Here is a 20,718-nt window from a genome sequence, read left to right as displayed (position 1 = left end):
GGAGTATGTGGTTTGCTGTGGGGAGAGTTCCAAAAGGCTCCAGAGAGAGTGTGGACTGTGTCCTTTGACATATGGTGGATGAGTTGAGCGTGAGACTGTGTCCACACTCTGTCTCCACACTCTCCACACTCAGAGTGTCCACACTCTGTCTCCACACTCTCCACATGAGTGTTGGACCTCCTGTGGAATTGGTTCCCACATTTTATCGCCTTGGGATTTTGCTGATGAGGTTGTTTTTTAAATTGAAATACAGAGTAGTTGGAATCGTGGAATAGGACTGGAGTGACGTGTTCCAGGCCTGTGTGGCCAGGCCTTTGCCAGTGTGTTGTTTACTCAAGATGAGCCGCCATATTGATTTTCTCCTGAACCTTCCTGGCCCACCAGATGTTTCTGACAGACACCAGTTCCAGCAGGCTCGTGTCTGATATGGAGATGTGAAACCTGATGTGTGGACGACACTGTAGATTGTTCAGCATGTAGGACTCATGACAGTGATATGAACATACTGTACACATCACATGCAAACAGACTCGTGTTATTGAGGATATTGGCTGGTCAGACCATATGTCAGGGCTTACTGCCCAGTTAGGCTTAGCTTCTTCACAATAATAATACTAACTGTCAATAATAATACTAACGACTGCATATTTTCCATTTTGGAATTGCTCGGTATGCCTTTGATCTGTGTGCGGAGCCTTTGTAGAGAGGTGACAATACATCGTGAGAGAGTTAAAAATCAATAATCAATGTGTGAAGATTCTGTAAAATCCCGCAGACTCACGAACCCGGAAGTCTACTTCCGGACTCATTCCTGCAGCTCTCTATAATTAAAGGATCGTGAATGGAATCGTGAGTTGAGTGTATCGTTACATCACTACTCTTTTGGGTATAATCAATTAGAAATATGTCATTTGTGCTTAGTGAATCCATGGTTGTCTGGTAAGTAATATAGTGTTATTTAAGTAATATAGTGTTACTTAAGTAATATAGTGTTACTTAGATATTTTCATGAAAGGATACTATCCATGTTTGTATGCGGCCTGCGGGGGTGTGTGTGTGTGTGTGTGTGTGTGAATGTACGGTTGGTTGGTCGTGCTAGTCTGTTTGTCTGTGTGAAGGAGCTTGACGTTGGCCCTCAGCAGTGTGTGTGACGGAAGCCAGCCCATCTGTTGTTGGAGCCTGGCAGAGAGCAGCTGATCCTGACTGTCTTAGTCTTCACAGCCTGGCAGAGAGCAGCTGATCCTGACTGTCTTAGTCCTCACAGCCTGGCAGAGAGCAGCTGATCCTGACTGTCTTAGTCTTCACAGCCTGGCAGAGAGCAGCTGATCCTGACTGTCTTAGTCTTCACAGCCTGGCAGAGAGCAGCTGATCCTGACTGTCTTAGTCTTCACAGCCTGGCAGAGAGCAGCTGATCCTGACTGTCTTAGTCTTCACAGCCTGGCAGAGAGCAGCTGATCCTGACTGTCTTAGTCTTCACAGCCTGGCAGAGAGCAGCTGATCCTGACTGTCTTAGTCTTCACACGAGCCTGGCAGAGGCTGGCACATCCAGCTCACATCAGCCCAAGGGAAGCAGGCAGTTAGCTCCTTAATAGCCAGCTTCACAGCAGCTAGAGTATTCGATAACGTTAGCATGCTTGCTAACGCGGCTAACTAATATAGATAATCGATTTATCACCCAGAAGCTCCGCAAATAACATTACCGCCTTGTGTGGATAATGTAACAGTCGTAAATATGCCTAACGTTACTACCGTTATGCTTATGGAACATTGTTTGACTGCAGTGCATCCAGCTCACATCAGCCCCAGGCATAGACTGTAATAGGCCCTATTCACCTTATGTAGCCCCGCCCACTTGGCCCAGTTGTGTTATGACTTCCTGTTCAAAACACCTTTTGTTTTATCTGGTCACTAGTATTGTACTGTCACAGGAAGTGTCAACACAATAGGAAGTAACTGGCTGACCCGTGTGTTGGAACATAAGGTGAATTGCAGGCGGTTAGCTCCTGGCTCATGCTATTGCTAACATTAGTATCCACTTCCCCGCAGCCAACGCAAGCCAAAACACGACCAAACATGCCACAATAACGTCTTACTTAGTGTGGTGTGGGTGTTCCCCGCAGCTGAGTACTGTGCCCCAGTCTGGAGCCGTAGCCCCCATGTCAAGAAGCTGGATGCTGCCCTCAACACCGCCCTACGGACTGTCTCTGGATGTCTACGAGCCACTCCAACAAACCAACTACCTGTCCTCGCTGGAATCGCCCCACCAGAGATTAGACGAGAAGCAGCCACGCTGGCCCTTGCTCGGAAAGCACAGATGAGTGAATCCCACCTCCTCCACAAGGTCGTCACAGAGACACCACAGCGAACACGCCTCAAGTCCCGGCGCCCCTTTGCCACCCAGGCCCAGGAACTGCTCCGCACAACACCAGCTGACACCTCCAAGGCTGGATGGGTAAAGGCAAGATGGAGGGACCAGTGGAAGGCAGCAGAACCATCCAGGCTTCACCACTACATCAACGATCCCACAGACGTTCCTGGCCAGCACCTCCCCCGTAAGGAGTGGACAACCCTCAACCGCCTGAGGACAGGTGTGGGTCGTTTCGCTGCATCAATGCAGAAGTGGGGTCTCACAGACAGTGCCCACTGCGAATGTGGGGACCCATCACAGACTGTGGAACATGTGATGACCAGCTGCCCCAAATACCGGCCACCGAATGGTGATCGTGGGCTAATTGACCTAGACAATGACACACTGGACTGGCTTGCTGCAACGGAGCTGAAGGTCTAAGGACATACGACAGAAGAAGAAGAAGTCTTACTTAGGACTAATACTTAGTCCAGAATCCTTCCCGGCCGTCTCGAGGCTGATCTGGCCGATACATTGTCCAAGTTGTCGTTTTCAAGTGACTTTTATCAGCTCAAGTTACAAAGCAACCAACACCTCTTCTGTCATTGTTTTAGCCAGGAGGCAGCTGCTGGGCGCGTGCGAGTACGGTGCACGCACGCCAGCTCGAGCACATGCTGCCTGCAGTTACTCTTAACAGCCACCGGTGTCAGTAAGCGTCAGAAGTTACGGAATGGGCCTTTAACATTATTTTGTTATCTTATCTCTAGGTTGGGGCTTGGCTGCAATGACCCGATCCCTCCCCATCCCTCCCCCCCAGATTGCATCAAAGCTGTAACCTTGTCTTCTCCCCCCCCCTCCAGTCACCCCTGACCTGTTCCCGGACACGCCCCTGGTGCCGTCCCTGTCGTCGGGCCGGGCGGGCCCCGCCCCCCCGAGGCCCCGGAGGCGCAGCAGCGGCGGCGGCAGCGCGGCACGGCCCCGGCCCCGGCCCCGGCCGGCACGGCCTGCGGCCCCCGGCACAGCAGGCATGGAGGTGGGCATGCGCGTGGTGCGCGGCCTGGACTGGAAGTGGGGGAACCAGGACGACGCAGAGGGCCACGTGGGCACCGTGGTGGAGATCGGGCGGCAGGGCAGCACCACCACGCCCGACAAGACGGTGGTGGTGCAGTGGGACAGCGGCACGCGCACCAACTACCGCACGGGCTACCAGGGAGCCTACGACCTGCTGCTCTACGACAATGCACAGATCGGTGAGTAGTCCGGGTCGGGGAGTAACGCAGTACATGTATTCAGAATAAGGCAGTATTCAAAATACTAAATGTGAGTAACTGTATTCCATTACAGTTGCAGTTTAAATTGATGGTATTCTGAATACAGTTACTGTCTTTAATAATAGATTACTTTAAGGGATTACTTTGTTTTGTTTTGTTTTGTTTGCTCTAAAATTCATATGAGGCATGCATTTCCCATAAATGGCAACAGAATGGCGATTTGAGAAGCAGTTTAAAAGAGTTGTTAGTATCCACTGCTTTGACTGCGAGGGAGGAAGGTTATTCCAGATACGGGGAGCAGCAGAGGACAAGGCTCTGTCTCTCACAGTGCAGAGCCTGGTCCTGGGGACAGCCAGGACAAGGCTCTGTCTGTCCCACAATGCAGAGCCTGGTCCTGGGGACAGCCAGGACAAGGCTCTGTCTCTCACAGTGCAGAGCCTGGTCCTGGGGAGAGCCAGGACAAGGCTCTGTCTGTCCCACAATGCAGAGCCTGGTCCTGGGGAGAGCCAGGACAAGGGTCTGTCTCTCACAGTGTAGAGCCTGGTCCTGGGGAGAGCCAGGACAAGGGTCTGTCTCTCACAGTGTAGAGCCTGGTCCTGGGGAGAGCCAGGACAAGGGTCTGTCTCTCTCTAGCCCTTTTCCCACATGCGCTTTGTACCGCAAAATGACCGGAACGTGGTCAAATGCCTGCATGTGGGAAAGGCGCCGTGCCGGTATAAGCGCGACCCCGTCGTCGCGGCCATTTCACCAGTTTTGAGCAAGTCAGAAGAGCGGTATGCCGCGATAGACAGACAGGTGAGAAAGGGGTCCAGTCATTTTCCGCTATCAGTGGGCTGTGACTTCGCGGACCAGGTTGCACACAGTAGACAGTCCAACACCAAATACACAGCTGATTGTTCGATATTCCCCTGGTGTTGCGTACCACCAAAGGACTATTGCCAGTCGCAAACGCGCTTCCAGTGGTTTTCGCCACCGGGTGATCTTGCGTGCGGGTCGGACCAGACTCAGCACGTAGTCGAAAGTACACCGGGACATGCGAAAATGACGCTTCCATTCCACGTCGTCAAAATTGTTCAGAGCATCTTCCCAAAATAAATTCCCTCCTGGTCTCTCTCGCTTCCAGACGGCTCTAGTCTCACGCAGCAGCGCAGAGGTACATAACACTGTCATGATCTGTCCCCGGTTTTTAGTCTATCTTCATATTCTGCACGATGTTGAGCGGAGAAGACTGCGAACATGAATCTGTTTCTGTTCGCACGTATATCCCTTTCCATTTTCGCCTTAATTTGTCTGCGTCGCTGTCTACGTTTGAGGAAAAAGCGCGTCAGCAATATTATCAAAAGAGTGGACGCCGGCTCCATGTTTGTTTGTTGTTTTTTTCTGACTGGCCTCAGTGGCCTGCAGCACAGACCCCAGGCCACTCTCCTCCGCCCCCCGCCCCCCGCCCGCTCCGCCGCACCCCACCCCACCCCCCAACATACCGGCTATTTGACGACTTAGATTCTCACATGCGAACGCTGAGGTGTGAAGGGAAATTCAGGGAAATGTCCGATATTGACTTACAGGTAATTTTCCGGTACGCATGTGGGAAAAGGGCTACAGTGTAGAGCCTGGTCCTGGGGAGAGCCAGGAGTCCATGGCTGCTGGATCGAAGGGAACGGGAGGGACAGTAGGAGGGGAGGAGTTCTTTGAGGTATTTTGGAGCTGAGTCATGCAGGGACTAGTATGACATGGTTGGTACCAATTGATTCCTTGGGTCTTATATTATTACTTATATGATACTATTATGATAGTATTTTGCTGTGGCAACATGTCCACAGATAGAAGTGTGTATGACTGATTTAATGAGACATAAATAATACAGAAGAGCTAATAAACAGTATTTACTACACACTTTAACTACTGTTGAAGCGCAGACCTGCCATCTTTGATTTTTGAGATTAGGCTAGCAAGGCTCCCAGTATCAATGAAATGGACGATATCGCTTCAAGCCTTTTATTCTTTTATAATAGAAGAACAATGAGCAGGCGCAGTGTCCCAGCTGAAATATGAAAAGCTTAAAGTGTTCAGCTTGTTGAATTGATGTCCATGTTTGACCCCCTCCCCCTATACCCCCCTCCCCTCCCCCCCTCCCTGCTCCCCCCCTTCCCTCCCCCCCCCCTGCCCCCCCCCTGCTCCCCCCTCCCTGCTCCCCCCCCCTCCCTGCCCAACCTGCTCCCCCCCTCCCTGCAAACCCCCCCTGCCCTGCTCCCCCCTCCCTGCTCCCCCCCTTCCCTCCCTGCCCCCCCCCCTGCTCCCCCCTTCCCTCCCCCCCTCCCCCCCATAGGGGTGCGTCACTCCAACATCATCTGCGACAGCTGCAAGAAGCACGGCATCATGGGAATGCGCTGGAAGTGCAAGGTGTGCTTCGACTACGACCTGTGCACCCAGTGTTACATGAACAACAAGCACGACCTGGGCCACGCGTTCGAGCGCTACGAGACGGCCCACTCCCAGCCGTGAGTACCCCCCCCCCCCCCCCTCCTGCCTGTCTGAGCGCTCCCATTCATCTGATGGCAGATGTAAACAAACCCGATGCAGGTGGTTGGAGAAATAAGGCGGGACATCCGGGACATCCCCACCTATCATCGCTCGTTATTTTCTCTGAGTTCCCCTTTCCGTTTAGTAGTACAGACGGGTAGGCGCCGGAAGCATTTGAAAATTACAATTGAAAAGGGGGGGGGGTGAGATTGTGGGAGGGGCCGTGGGGACTGGGTTGGTTGATTGAGACGACAAGTGGAGTGATGTGTGTTTTAAAACTAGACTTGAGTCTTGTCTCTACAGATTTGCATGTTGACAGTGTTTACCACAAGCACATTAAATAGCCTAGATGGAAATGTATTTTATTCTTCTCATGCATTCTAACACATTGAGACAAACATTTCAAAATACACATCTTAATTATTATTATTCCTATTATTATGATTATAACTATTGGTTATATGTTTTACTTTCCAGATTAGTTATGATCTGGGCACTGAACATGGGAAAGAATACAAAGAATACAGCAACTATCTCTAGATGTATGGATATGGATAAATGTATAGATTTCATGTATTTATCCTGGGCGAGTTTGTCGGTGCATTGCAAACAAATAGTGGTTGTGTTTGTCCCATCTTGCTTGGTTGAGAAGTGTAGGAGTTGTTGACGCTTGGTGACTGACTGTCACCCCTCCCTGCTGTTATTGTCAATACGTCTGATTCTCTGACCCTGATCTGCTCTGCGAGGAGAGGAGACATTTGGTTCAGGCAGGATTAGGAACTCTTGATCTCTCAAAAAAACTGTTGTGGCTCTCGTGCTCCGAGTAGCTGGACCCAACAACAACAACAACAACAACAACAACACGCCACAAACCCAGGCGTCCCCTTCATGATATCCGAGAAACCTGCGCCTCCACGCTCTAGACAGCATTGTTCTCATCGACCTTATCACAACGCCATCATCTTGTTTCCTCTCTAAAGTGTGATGACTGCGTGCTGAATGCATTGACACACACTGAAAACTGATATGAGCTGTATGTAGCGACTGTATGTAGCGACTGTATATATATCATTTATGTGTGTCAGGTTCTAGGCCTGTTTATACCCTTATCCTCACAGGAGCAGGCACCGGCAGATAAGGACATATTGAATGTGTGCCTACGGTCACGCATACCTGCAGGCAGGGATATACACACATACACACACACACACGCACACGCACACACACACACACACACACACACACACACACACACACACACACACACAGACACACACACACACACACACACACACACACACACACACACACACACACATACAGACACACACAGACACACACAGACACACACACACACACACACACACACACACACACACACACACACACACAGACACACATAACACACACACACACACACACACACACACACACACATAGCACACACACGCACACACACACACACAGACACACATAACACACACACACACACACACACACACACACACTCACACACATAGCACACACACGCACACACACACACAGACACACACACACACACACACACACACTCTTAGCTTTGCCCTCTGACGGCCTGCTTTCTGATCACTCTACTGTCGAGGGATTAGCCCCAAAGCCCTGTTTTTAGACACACACCTGACCTCCACACGCTCCTTGCTCAGCTCAGACAGTCCTGCGTCGGGATTTACCACTAGTCGGCTAAGTCACTAAGATGCAAGGGCACCGCCGGTTCCCCGCGGTACGAACCCAGGAACGTGACAAATGTCTGACCGATGACAGAGGATCATAGCCAGGCCTAGCATCACGCGTTTCTGGACAGCTAGGCAAAGCCCCCGGCCGCTAGAGAGACGTGTGGGAGTAGCAAAGCCGATCGGAGGCTCCCCGAGGAAGAGTGCTCACGCCAGGCCCCTTCTCTTTGGATCGCCCTGGAGCTGAGACCATTTTCAGTTGAGACGAAAAAAGACATCCGGTCCAAATGGAAGCTGGGGTTTGACTTCATGGAGAGAGCATGGGAATAGGCAGCTCCTTTGCACCACCAAGGTCTGTTCAAATCTTTACCATAAGGTACGTCCGCTCCGCTTCTGAGGTCTGATCAAATCTTTACCATAAGGCACGTCTGCTTCTGAGTTCTGATCAAATCTTTACCATAAGGCACGTCTGCTTCTGAGTTCTGATCAAATCTTTACCATAAGGCACGTCGGCATCTGAGGATGGATTGTCTGACTGTGGTTGGAGTCTGGGCTGCTGGGGTGTCGGTGTGGTTTAAGCTTTGACAGTAGATTGATAACAGTGGCCAAGCATAGATGGTCTCCTCCATGTGTTTTCTGTTTGGAGATATTCCAAGCTGCTCACGGCTCTGAAATCCTTTCAGAAGAAAGACCTTGTCCTAATTTCGACGAGTCGAGTACACAATCACATGTAGGCCATCTCTCCACCTCTTAAGAGACTCCTCTCAGCTCCTCAGGTTCTACTGCCAGGCTGTGTTTTACACTTGTGTTTTCTCCAGCCTTAGGGCCATGTGGATGGCTTTACATGTCTCAGAGCCAAAGCTGTTAAGTGTTTTCCTGTGTGCCACTTAGTGGCTAATGTAGGCCAGGCTGTGTGTTTACTGATTCACTGGATCCTCAACGTTTACTTTGTTTTCTTGTGCTTTTCCAGAGAAGAATCTGCACTGACTGGTTTTCAATCACTGTTTACTTATCTGTATGTTATTTATGTTGTGCTATTTTGTCTAGACAAAATAACATAAAGAGGGGTGTCAAACTCAATTCCATCACTGTTTTACATATCTGTGTTATTTGGTCTAGGACATTTTAGAGCAGGTGTGTATCTTTGTTATTTTGTCTCTAGGACATTCTAAAGCAGGTGTGTATCTTTGTTATTTTGTCTAGGACATTCTAAAGCAGGGGTGTCAAACTCAATTCCATCACTGTTTTACATACATTATCTGTGTTATTTGGTCTAGGACATTCTAGACTCAAATGTCCTAGAACCAAGGGTGTCACATTCAATTCCATCACTGTTTACATAATTGTTGTTATTTTGTCTAGGACATTCTAGAGCAGGTGTGTATCTTTGTTATTTTGTCTAGGACATTCTAGAGCAGGTGTGTATCTTTGTTATTTTGTCTCTAGGACATTCTAAAGCAGGGGTGTCAAACTCAATTCCATCACTGTTTTACATATCTGTGTTATTTGGTCTAGGACATTCTAGGCTCAAATGTCCTAGACCAAGGGTGTCACATTCAATTCCATCACTGTTTTACATATCTGTGTTATTTGGTCTAGGACATTCTAGAGCAGGTGTGTATCTTTGTTATTTTGTCTCTAGGACATTCTAAAGCAGGTGTGTATCTTTGTTATTTTGTCTAGGACATTCTAAAGCAGGGGTGTCAAACTCAATTCCATCGCGGGCCAGTTGTAAATTGATTCAGAATCGTGAGAGTAAGAATCATGATACATCAATAAAAAAAATTGCCATGTTTTTGCATCACAGAGTGAGCTTGGCACCGAGGCAGAACCTCCCACGCATCATCCTCAAAGGCATCTACCAGGGGGTAAAAGTGGTCCGTGGACCTGACTGGGACTGGGGCAACCAAGATGGTGAGTTGGGGAGAGGGGGACTGTTCAGAACACTAACCTGGCTAGCTGCCAACTCAGCCCCCCCTACCTTCTTTACCTCTTCAAGGTGCACTGCATTCACCACCCAGAACACTCCAACCTCACATCTCCCCCCCCCCTACCTTCTTTACCTCTTCAAGGTGCACTGCATTCACCACCCAGAACACTCCAACCTCACATCTCCCCCCCCTACCTTCTTTACCTCTTCAAGGTGCACTGCATTCACCACCCAGAACACTCCAACCTCACATCCCCCCCCCTACCTTCTTTACCTCTTCAAAGTGCACTGCATTCACCAGCCAGAACACTCCAACCTCACATCTCAGCCCCTCCTACCTTCTTTACCTCTTCAAGGTGCACTGCATTCACCACCCAGAACACTCCAACCTCACATCTCCCCCCCCCTACCTTCGTTACCTCTTCAAAGTGCACTGCATTCACCACCCAGAACACTCCAACCTCACATCTCAGCCCCCCCTACCTTCTTTACCTCTTCAAGGTGCACTGCATTCACCACCCAGAACACTCCAACCTCACATCTCCCCCCCTACCTTCTTTACCTCTTCAAAGTGCACTGCATTCACCACCCAGAACACTCCAACCTCACATCTCCCCCCCTACCTTCTTTACCTCTTCAAAGTGCACTGCATTCACCACCCAGAACACTCCAACCTCACATCCCCCCCCCCCTACCTTCTTTACCTCTTCAAGGTGCACTGCATTCACCACCCAGAACACTCCAACCTCACATCCCCCCCCCCCCCACCTTCTTTACCTCTTCAAGGTGCACTGCATTCACCACCCAGAACACTCCAACCTCACATCTCAGCCCCCCCTACCTTCTTTACCTCTTCAAGGTGCACTGCATTCACCACCCAGAACACTCCAACCTCACATCTCCCCCCCCTACCTTCGTTACCTCTTCAAAGTGCACTGCATTCACCACCCAGAACACTCCAACCTCACATCTCGTTAACCCGTCAAACGTCCTGTTAATTGGTGTGTCTGCATGCACTTACATTGCCAGTGACTCACTTGAGTCTGTTCCACAGATGTGTGTGTGTGTGTGTGTGTGTGTGTGTGTGTGTGTGTGCATGTATGTATGTGTGTTTTCAAAGTGACTTTGTTCAGCCTAAAATCAAGAAACAAGACGTTTAAAACAACAATAATGTCATTAGACATATCAATTACAGTAAAAGTGTTAGGGTTAAAAAAAAGCAGAAACAAAACAATTTCAGAACAGCTTAAATTACAGAACAGCTTCGCAAAACTGCATAAGCAAAGATAGACAGGTTCACGTTACGTTACAAACCAACGGTCAAGGGAATCTGTTTCACTATTGCAAATCATCAGGAACTAAATGGCAATACATTTTTTACAATGTTGCTGTTTTGAAACATGCCCCTTCTGTCAGATACAAATAGCCTTCTGTCAGATACAAATAGCCTTCTGTCAGATACAAATAGCCTTCTGTCAGATACAAATAGCCTTCTGTCCGATGCAAATAGTCTTCTGTCAGATAGCCTTCTGTCAGATACAAATAGCCTTCTGTCAGATACAAATAGTCTTCTGTCAGATACAAATAGTCTTCTGTCAGACATAAATAGCCTTCTGTCAGATGCAAATAGTCTTCTGTCAGGCACAAATAGCCTTCTGTTAGATACAAATAGCCTTCTGTCAGATACAAATAGTCTTCTGTCAGATAGCCTTCTGTCAGATACAAATAGCCTTCTGTCAGATACAAATAGTCTTCTGTCAGATACAAATAGCCTTCTGTCAGATACAAATAGCCTTCTGTCAGATGCAAATAGCCTTCTGTCAGATGCAAATAGTCTTCTGTCAGATACAAATAGCCTTCTGTCAGATACAAATAGTCTTCTGTCAGATACAAATAACCTTCTGTCAGATACAAATAGCCTTCTGTCAGATACAAATAGCCTTCTGTCAGATACAAATAGCCTTCTGTCAGATACAAATAGCCTTCTGTCAGATGCAAATAGTCTTCTGTCAGATACAAATAGCCTTCTGTCAGATGCAAATAGTCTTCTGTCAGACGCAAATAGTCTTCTGCCAGATGCAAATAGTCTTCTGTCAGGCACAAATAGCCATCTGTCAGATACAAATAGCCTTCTGTCAGATACAAATAGTCTTCTGTCAGATACAAATAGCCTTCTGAACCTTCTGTCAGATACAAATAGCCTTCTGTCAGATACAAATAGCCTTCTGTCAGATACAAATAGCCTTCTGTCATATACAAATAGTCTTCTGTCAGATACAAATAGCCTTCTGAGCCTTCTGTCAGATACAAATAGCCTTCTGAGCCTTCTGTCAGATACAAATAGCCTTCTGTCAGATACAAATAGCCTTCTGTCAGATACAAATAGTCTTCTGTCAGATACAAATAGTCTTCTGTCAGACGCAAATAGCCTTCTGTCAGATGCAAATAGTCTTCTGTCAGGCACAAATAGCCTTCTGTCAGATACAAATAGCCTTCTGTCAGATACAAATAGTCTTCTGTCAGATAGCCTTCTGTCAGATACAAATAGTCTTCTGTCAGATACAAATAGCCTTCTGTCAGATGCAAATAGTCTTCTGTCAGATACAAATAGCCTTCTGTCAGATACAAATAGCCTTCTGTCAGATACAAAATAGCCTTCTGTCAGATACAAATAGCCTTCTGTCAGATGCAAATAGTCTTCTGTCAGATACAAATAGCCTTCTGTCAGATGCAAATAGTCTTCTGTCAGATGCAAATAGTCTTCTGTCAGGCACAAATAGCCTTCTGTCAGATAAAATAGCCTTCTGTCAGATACAAATAGTCTTCTGTCAGATACAAATAGCCTTCTGAGCCTTCTGTCAGATACAAATAGCCTTCTGAGCCTTCTGTCAGATACAAATAGCCTTCTGTCAGATACAAATAGCCCTCTGTCAGATACAAATAGCCTTCTGTCAGATACAAATAGCCTTCTGTCAGATACAAATAGCCTTCTGTCAGATACAAATAGTCTTCTGTCAGATACAAATAGCCTTCTGTCTGATACAAATAGTCTTCTGTCAGATGCAAATAGCCTTCTGTCTGATACAAATAGTCTTCCCCGATGTTGAAAACAATTTTGACACATCAGTGGGCTAAATAAAAGCCCTTGAACGTTTGCTCAAGGGAAGGATAAAATGTTGTGTGTTGTGTCCTGGGTCATCGTTGTCTCTGAGAATAGCATCACTCCCTTTTCTGGGCTAGAGTGAATGAGTCAAAATGTCCTTTTGGTGTCTTTGAAATGAAGGCCCTGGGGTTTGTTAAAGTCTCATCGGGCCTGAATGGGGTACTGTATGCGGTAAGTGCACACGAGACGTTCTGGGCATGCTCAGAAACCCCCAGCCCACCCTCTGCTCTTGTGGGTCACTCATTTAGTTGGTGTGGTCGGGCACTGAGGAAACGTTGTCATGTTCTGATAACCAAGGTTTTCTCAGCTGATTGATATTCACTACAAATTGGTGCCAACTTGAAGCCATCTTGGGATATGCACGGTAGTAAGGTGGTTTGCGAATGTTTAGTGAACAATGATGCTTATTTTGTACTTTAATTGTTATAGTTGAACACTTGGGGAAGTGTGTTTTGTTTGGTGTTTTGACTCAGAGATAAATCCTCCAACCCACCTCAGCTCTGTGTATAATAAAGCACAGAGCTATTTCAGTTTCACTTGTTTTGTGGTTTCAGCATTGAATTTGTAGAGTGACTTAAAGCCCCGACGTGGAAATCTGCTGAGCAGCAGCAACAGCGGCCTCTGCTGCCAGAAGTGGTAATTACAGGGTGCTAATTATGGTACTTAGTTCCCTATTTGTATGTTCAGATAACAGCCTTATTTGACTGTTTCTGCTTGTACGCTCTACTTTGCTAATCTTCCTGCGCTGTTACCTGATTCACTGGAGGGAAAATAGCTCCAAATATCCCCAAATGTTATTGCGTCGACTTGTTTTATTGAAGAATAGCATCGATAATCAATATTGCTAACTCAGAGCGATGCACTCAGATCAAACACATTTCACTTCCTATACATTCTTCACAATAAAAGCACCAAATTAGTTTAGAGCTGCAACAGGAAAAGGAGTTACATCCAGGTAACTTTGATGTTCCGTCCAAGTTACATCGTGCAGGAACAGGAATTTGGGGGCAGAGATTGGGAATGATAGACCCTATTAAAAGTCAGGGTAGCATCAAAATCATTTAGAAGCTGTTATATTACAGTCAAATTGTTACATATTGGGGCTTTAAGTAGCTCTAGAAAATGTAATTGGATGACATTGACACTTTGCAGCCTGTGTGCCTGCAGGGAAATCTTCTCCTCTCTCACACACACTTCTGTTTCTGTCATCTTGCTTGTCTCATATCTCATATTCACTGTCTTCCATTCATTCAGACCTCCATCTTGTGCATGTGATGTTTTTTGTTTTGTTTTTTTTACTATGGGACTATGGATTCATTCACAAAATTAACTGATATTTCTTCCTGATGATGTTCCTTTCTTCAGTATTCCTGCATTGTGTCCTCTTGCATTATGTGTGTGCGTAGGCGGGGAGGGTAAGGTTGGGAAGGTAGTGGACATTCGTGGCTGGGACACCGAGTCAGGTCGCAGCGTGGCAAGTGTCACCTGGTCCAACGGCACCACCAACGTCTACCGAATGGGCCACAAGGGCAAGGTGGACCTCAAATACGTGTCGGACGTCCAAGGAGGCTTCTACTACAAAGACCACCTGCCAAAGCTCGGTAAGAGGACACGATTCCTGTTTCAAAGCACACGTTCCTAAGGCTACACCCACATCTTGTTTTCCTTCTAAACCGGTGTTTTAAAAAGGAAAGAGATCTCCATCCGCACGTTTCAGCTGCGGTCCAGATAAAAAAATCTCTGTCCATACTAACACGCCTGAAAATGCATGTCACATGACCATAGAGTACCGCGGGGATGACGTATTTTTGTAAGCTTACCCAGAAGTCCCTGTGCTGCTGGTTCGTAGGGGGAAAAGGCAATGGCATTTCTGTATGGGAATTTCGGTTAAATGCATGAAATAAGGTCTGTGGTGGGTAACAAATTGTTATGAAACTGCGAAGTTTGTGTTCAGCAGGATAATCTTCAAAAATGAGGAACACTGTTATGACTTTTGAAGCATAAGTGTGTGTGTGTGTGTGTGTGTGTGTGTGTGTGTGTGTGTGTGTGTGTGTGTGTGCGCGCGCGTGTGTGTGTAACACGATTTTCAGAAAACGCTTCAACTGCATCAGTCTGAGAAATTGCTGTTCTGGGTTGACTTGGGTAGCTTATAAAAAAACGGAATTTTTCTTTAAACTGTTCAGAAAAGCGCTGGCTGCTGTGAACCACTTTTTCCAGCCGGGCGATGGAGAAATAGGACGTTGTAGGCTAATCATTGAATTAACGTTACTGTAACACTGATCATAAAGGCAGTATGGATTATACGTTACTGTAACACTGATCATAAAGGCAGTATGGATTATATATATAATATATATATATATATATATATATATATATATATATATATATATATACATACACAGTATATATATATATATATATATATATATATATATATATATATATATATATATATATATATATATATATATATAATAAGGCAGTATGGATTATACCGGACATGTATTGTAAATATCTGCCATCTGGTAAGCCTTGCTTGTCCTACAACACTGTATTGTTAGTAACGTTACTGCTAGAAGCGATAACGATGTAACGTTCCGTTAACCAGGGGCCGGTTGCACCAACTGGTCTTAACTATGCCTGGTCGTAACTCCTACGTCGGTCTTAGTTAAGACCATGGACTTACGCCTGTTGCACCAACACGGCTTACTCTGGTCTTAACTACGCTGGTCATAGCAATGCGCGTTCATGTGAATTGTCGGGGAATGCCCTCTGATTGGCCCACATGTGCCTCGCGCCGTCACCCACTACTGTATGTGCGTCACTACACCCTCCCTCCTCCCACCCCCCTCCTCCTGTGGAAGCCCCGGGGGAAAATGGCGGCGGCCATTAGTGTCAGGGAGTCTGAATGAAATTGAATGTAACGTTCCCAATTCTATGTATTAAATTCTAAAAGAATTAACGCCAACATTTGGGAAGGCTAAGCCACACAAGTAGTTAGTTATAATCTAACGTCGTGCTTTCAAAGACGGCGAACTGGCGATGTTACGACGATGACGGTCAAAAAGGTCTCCGCGGAGATCTCTGTTACAGGCAGGCTCTACGCCTCCTCCTGACGAGGCGTAGGAGTTACGCCTGGTCTTAGTGAAAATAAGGCTTAAGTCGTCTTGGTGCAACCGGCGTAGCTGTAGGTCGTAAAGTTACGACCAACTTAGCTTAAGACCAGTGTAAGACCAGTTGGTGCAACCGGCCCCAGGTGGTTAGTGCGGCTGGTCAGCTGGTAAGCTAGCAGCAGGCGTTATCATCTGCTTCTCCTCACAAAAAGCGCTCCAGGCAGCAGCACCTTTTCCACTCCAAAAAGACGCTGACAAACGCTATGTCGACACACACACACACACACACACACACACACACACACACACACACACGCCCTAAGACACTCTGTTGGTTCGTGCTCCATGTGTGGCTGAAAGCATCTCAGTTGGACCTGGTTGTTGAAGCTGATGTATGCGTGACCTTCTGTCCGTCCAGGAGAACACGCCGAGCTGCAGCGGCAGGAGAGCGCCGAGAGCCACTCGTTCCAGCAGGGCGACAAGGTCAAGTGTCTCCTGGAGGTGGACATTCTCCGACAGATGCAGGAAGGCCATGGAGGGTGGAACCCCAAAATGGCAGAGGTATTGAATTGAACTCCTCCCCTCTTAGATGAAGCACAGCATAGAGACACTGCGGAGCGTGTCATCATTCAGAAACCACGCCCAAAACGGGGGGAAACAGAAACCCCCCCTCCAATCCTGGCGTTCTCCTATGTCGCGTGCATGGTTACGTGTTGACAGCTAGATCCACATTTTTCTTCTCGCCAATTCTCAATGGCTTCCTTGTTTTGCTCAGGAGTACAAAAAAACTTTAACTGGCGATTTTTTACATTTGTTGTCTGCGCAGCACACACACACAACAGCTTTTAGCTATGTTTAATTCAAGGAAAATGATGCTGGTCTATGGGAGTGAACGGAGCGATTTCCCCCGTGATGGGTGTGGCCTATTTCATGCAGTGTCTCTATAGATTAGCCATGTGTAGCCCCTTTCAGACATGCCCTGGAGTTCTCTAGATCAGGTTTCCTCCCCTGGAGGGACACTTTGAAAACCCCTCATCTAGATGGTGCCCAGGTGGAGGTGTATGTATGAACACAATTGGCCGTGGTATGCGCACTCCCGCGACACTGCTTTGACCCGGATCTGTGACTAGGTTAGTAGGGCTGTGAATCTTCACTGGCCTCACGATTCGATTCGATTACGATTCATCTGTCAAAGATTTGATTTAATTTGATTCCACGATGCATCAGGATGCATCTCGATACAGCTCAAAGTATTGCAGCTCCAAGTATCAAATCCTCAATTTTCTGTATTATTACTGCACATGGCTCCTTTTTCATCAATTAATACAAGCAGTCAGATAAATATGAAGGCCCTTTTTTACTTAGAAAGTGCTTTAAAATCTGAATCTCAACAGAAATTTAAACGTAAACGATTCAACGATTCATCTGTCTTCGATTCGATTCACACGTCCGCATCGTGATGCATCGATTATACGATAAATTTTGACACCCCTATAGGCTAGGGGTAGTCATAGTGCCAGGTTGGAGCACCATAGCTTGTGTGTGTGTCTGCCCCTGCCCCTCCTCACTACGGAGCCTGTCTGAGAAACAGACATGCAGTTTCAGTTTTTCCAAATGAAGCTGGAACCTGCTCCGTGTGTCAGCCAACAGGCGACGTGTTGCTTGATTGAAACGCTGGCTTTGCTCAATTTCTGCAAATCTTCACGCACCACACCTTCAAAATAGAGCCTTTTTGGCGAGGGTCGTCCTGCTGGATATCTGGACCTATCACTAGAATAAAGCGCTAAAGTTTTTTTTTTCATGGAGTGGAGAATTGCTTTCTATCTCTCTGATGTCGTCTACATTGATTTTTTTAATTAAAAGTCTGTCTCGACTCTCACATAAACCCCACAGCACACTACGTCATGCCCCAGCCCCGCCCCCCTCTCTACTCTACACCGGAGGTGTTCCACATGTGTGAAAGCAACAATGCCTCCAGGTATTTCCCAGGGAATGATTTTCCTGAGCTACCCTGAGATCATCCTGAGTCCATATCTGAAAGTGGCTTTTATAAGAGACAGACCGTTGAGAACCACATTAAGTTTGCCTCTTGTTTGAGTGACTGCAAACTCTTTTTGCAGACAAACATGGCCTCACATTCATCACACACACACCCTATTGCCTGTTGAACCTGGTTAACAGTAACTTTATGCTAACAGTAGCTTTATGTAACGGGCTCAGATGGACATCGGCCCCGGCTAAATGGCCTCTTTGTGTTTGCAGTACATCTGTCGGATTGGGACGGTCCACAGAATCACTGACCGGGGCGATGTCAGAGTCCAGTACAGCAACAACATCCGCTGGACTTTCCACCCTGGGGCCCTCACCAAGGTACGCAGCTCCAGATACTTCACTGCCGTAGCATAGCCTGAGGTTTATTAGCATTAGTCGGATACTGTTAAAACATTCAATCTGTCTCTTTTCCCCTCTAGGTGAACAGTTTTGGAGTGGGCGAACTAGTACGCGTATTGGAGGACGTGGAGAGTGTCAAGAGACTGCAGACTGGCCATGGAGAGTGGACAGACAGCATGGCTCCTGTATGCTCATCTTAGTCTGACGCTAGCTGGTAGCCTGACGATGCTAACTCTCCATGGTTATCAAACCTTTCCCCTAGTTTTGGTGCAAGTTACACCTCAACTCATGCCAAGCTCTGATTATCTTCAGGTTATCTTCTTGTTAAGTGTGTCACTCGCCTTAATTTAGCAGTCGTCCCACTGAATTAAGAGCCACACGGGCGACTTTTCACGGCCTGTTCTCACTATTTTACCATTGTACAATACATGCTGATCACTTGGCTGATCACTTCTGAGTATAAAAGCATCTGCCCCAGCGCGATGTCCGCACGGTGACTCACGGAGACTCGCGGAGCTCCACCCCACGGAGCTTGCTCGAGTATAATGAGCCCTTTAGGGCCATTTCCGTGAATGTGCCCTGATTACTTATCTATACCCTTGTGGATCCTTAGACCATTTTGGGTCTTGACCATTTGTTCATATTGTTATAAACGTGTTATAAACGGTCATAAATGGCTGTGGGGGCGGGGAAGGGGGGTTTGGGCTTATGTCAAGGATTTGCACACTTGAGTACCTATAGGTCATTTCTGGCCCGGGGAAAAAAACATTGCACTGTCAACATCTTAGGGACCAAAATGGTAAATTAAATTTCCTATTAGAAACTGCAAAAAAGTGTTTTGGACCCCCATCCACTTTTTACAAAAAGCTTTTTTTTATTACTTCCTCCAGATATTTTGGACTTAAGTCATGGACATTTTAGTTAAAGTTATAGTTTTTAACTTTACAGCTTTTCAGCCATTTAATTAATTATTAATTAAACGCAATTTCCCATTGAAACACAGCAAAAAAAAGGTGCCATTTTTGGGCCTCCAGCCACGAATTTCATTATTTTTACCGGGCATATTTTAGATAAGGCTTCCAAATTTAAGATTTTGATGACATCATTTTGATGTACCTACAGTACCAGGTTAATTCAATTCAATTCAATTCAAAAAACTTTATTAGTCCCGCAAGGGGCAATTTAAGGCATGAATACTGCAAACAAGCTGTACTTTGTACACATCCAAAAACAATACAAAAAACAAGACAATAAATACAATAAATGACACTGATAAAGCAAGATCCCTGATTACAATGTATCCAACACCACAAAGGAATATAGGCGTCAGATCAATACAAATTAAATTCAGTCAATACAATCCAAGTGCATATTAGACTTGTTCAAGGGTTCAAATCAAAAGGTCAAGGTGCAGACTTAGTCTATATAAACTGACTTAGGTTAGCTAAGGTTAGCTTACCCTCTTGTGTGTAATGTTAGGATTTCCCAAACACTCCTGTTATTTTCAGCAGTCTTTTGTCTTGCTGCCTTCAGCCTCTTCTGAAATAAAGCCAGTCTCCTTGCTGTTTTCAGCTGTTTTGGAGAGAACAGCAGGGGGAATTGGACTTGGCCAGTTCCCCCTGCTGTCATGGTCGTTGCTCCACCTCTACTCCGCCGGTTGCTCCCTCCGATACATGTGCAGTCACCAGCCACTTCTTTTCACCTGACAGCGAGGAGTTTCACCGGCAGGGCATAGCACGTGGGAGGATCAAGCGATTCACCCTAGCCCCCTCCCCCCCCAAAAAAAGCCCATTGCTGTATGCCACTCCCACATATTGATGCCATGTGGTCTCCAACCTGCATGGTGCTCTTTAACTCTCCTCCCTGTGTGCTCAGGCCCTGGGCCAGGTGGGGAAGGTGCTGAAGGTGTATGCTGACGGTGACCTGCGGGTGGCGTTCGGCGGCCAGACGTGGACGTTCAACCCGGCCTGCCTCTCGGTCCAGCAGCTGGAGGTGGACGCCAACCTCATGACGGCCGAGAACCCCAACGAGTCCGGAAGTAAGGCCTCTCGGATCAGGGAGGGCTCACTCGCACTCCGGCCGGACTATTCTGCTTTCCCTTCTGCCCTCTGTCTCTGCCGTGCACGCATGTAAAAAACAACATTTTTCAGAGTTTCCTTGAAACTTTGTGAATTTGAGTGAGAGAAATTAAAGCCTTGAAACTTTTTGAAAATAGACATAAATAAAACACGGGTCATTCAAAGTGCTTGAATTTATATATTTTGTGCAAGA

The 20,718-nt window shown here is 46.9% G+C and overlaps 1 protein-coding gene across 1 annotated transcript in view; it reads left to right on the top strand.

Moving 5' to 3' along the window:
• Positions 1 to 20,718, top strand: part of mib2 (MIB E3 ubiquitin protein ligase 2) — a 52,352-nt gene that overhangs the window by 15,550 nt on the left and 16,084 nt on the right. The window contains exons 2-9 of the mRNA XM_083638630.1: positions 3,208 to 3,597; positions 5,945 to 6,116; positions 9,655 to 9,761; positions 14,347 to 14,541; positions 16,475 to 16,617; positions 18,319 to 18,426; positions 18,528 to 18,632; positions 20,323 to 20,485. Of these exons, the coding sequence (XP_083494756.1) occupies positions 3,375 to 3,597; positions 5,945 to 6,116; positions 9,655 to 9,761; positions 14,347 to 14,541; positions 16,475 to 16,617; positions 18,319 to 18,426; positions 18,528 to 18,632; positions 20,323 to 20,485 (1,216 nt within the window). The 5' untranslated portion in view covers positions 3,208 to 3,374. The remainder of the gene's footprint in view (positions 1 to 3,207; positions 3,598 to 5,944; positions 6,117 to 9,654; positions 9,762 to 14,346; positions 14,542 to 16,474; positions 16,618 to 18,318; positions 18,427 to 18,527; positions 18,633 to 20,322; positions 20,486 to 20,718) is intronic.

Source organism: Poromitra crassiceps, assembly GCF_964638095.1.
Source record: "Poromitra crassiceps genome assembly, chromosome: 6".
Lineage (NCBI taxonomy): Eukaryota > Metazoa > Chordata > Actinopteri > Beryciformes > Melamphaidae > Poromitra > Poromitra crassiceps.
Note: the sequence above shows the minus strand (reverse complement) of the source record. Positions and strands in the feature narration are given on the sequence as shown.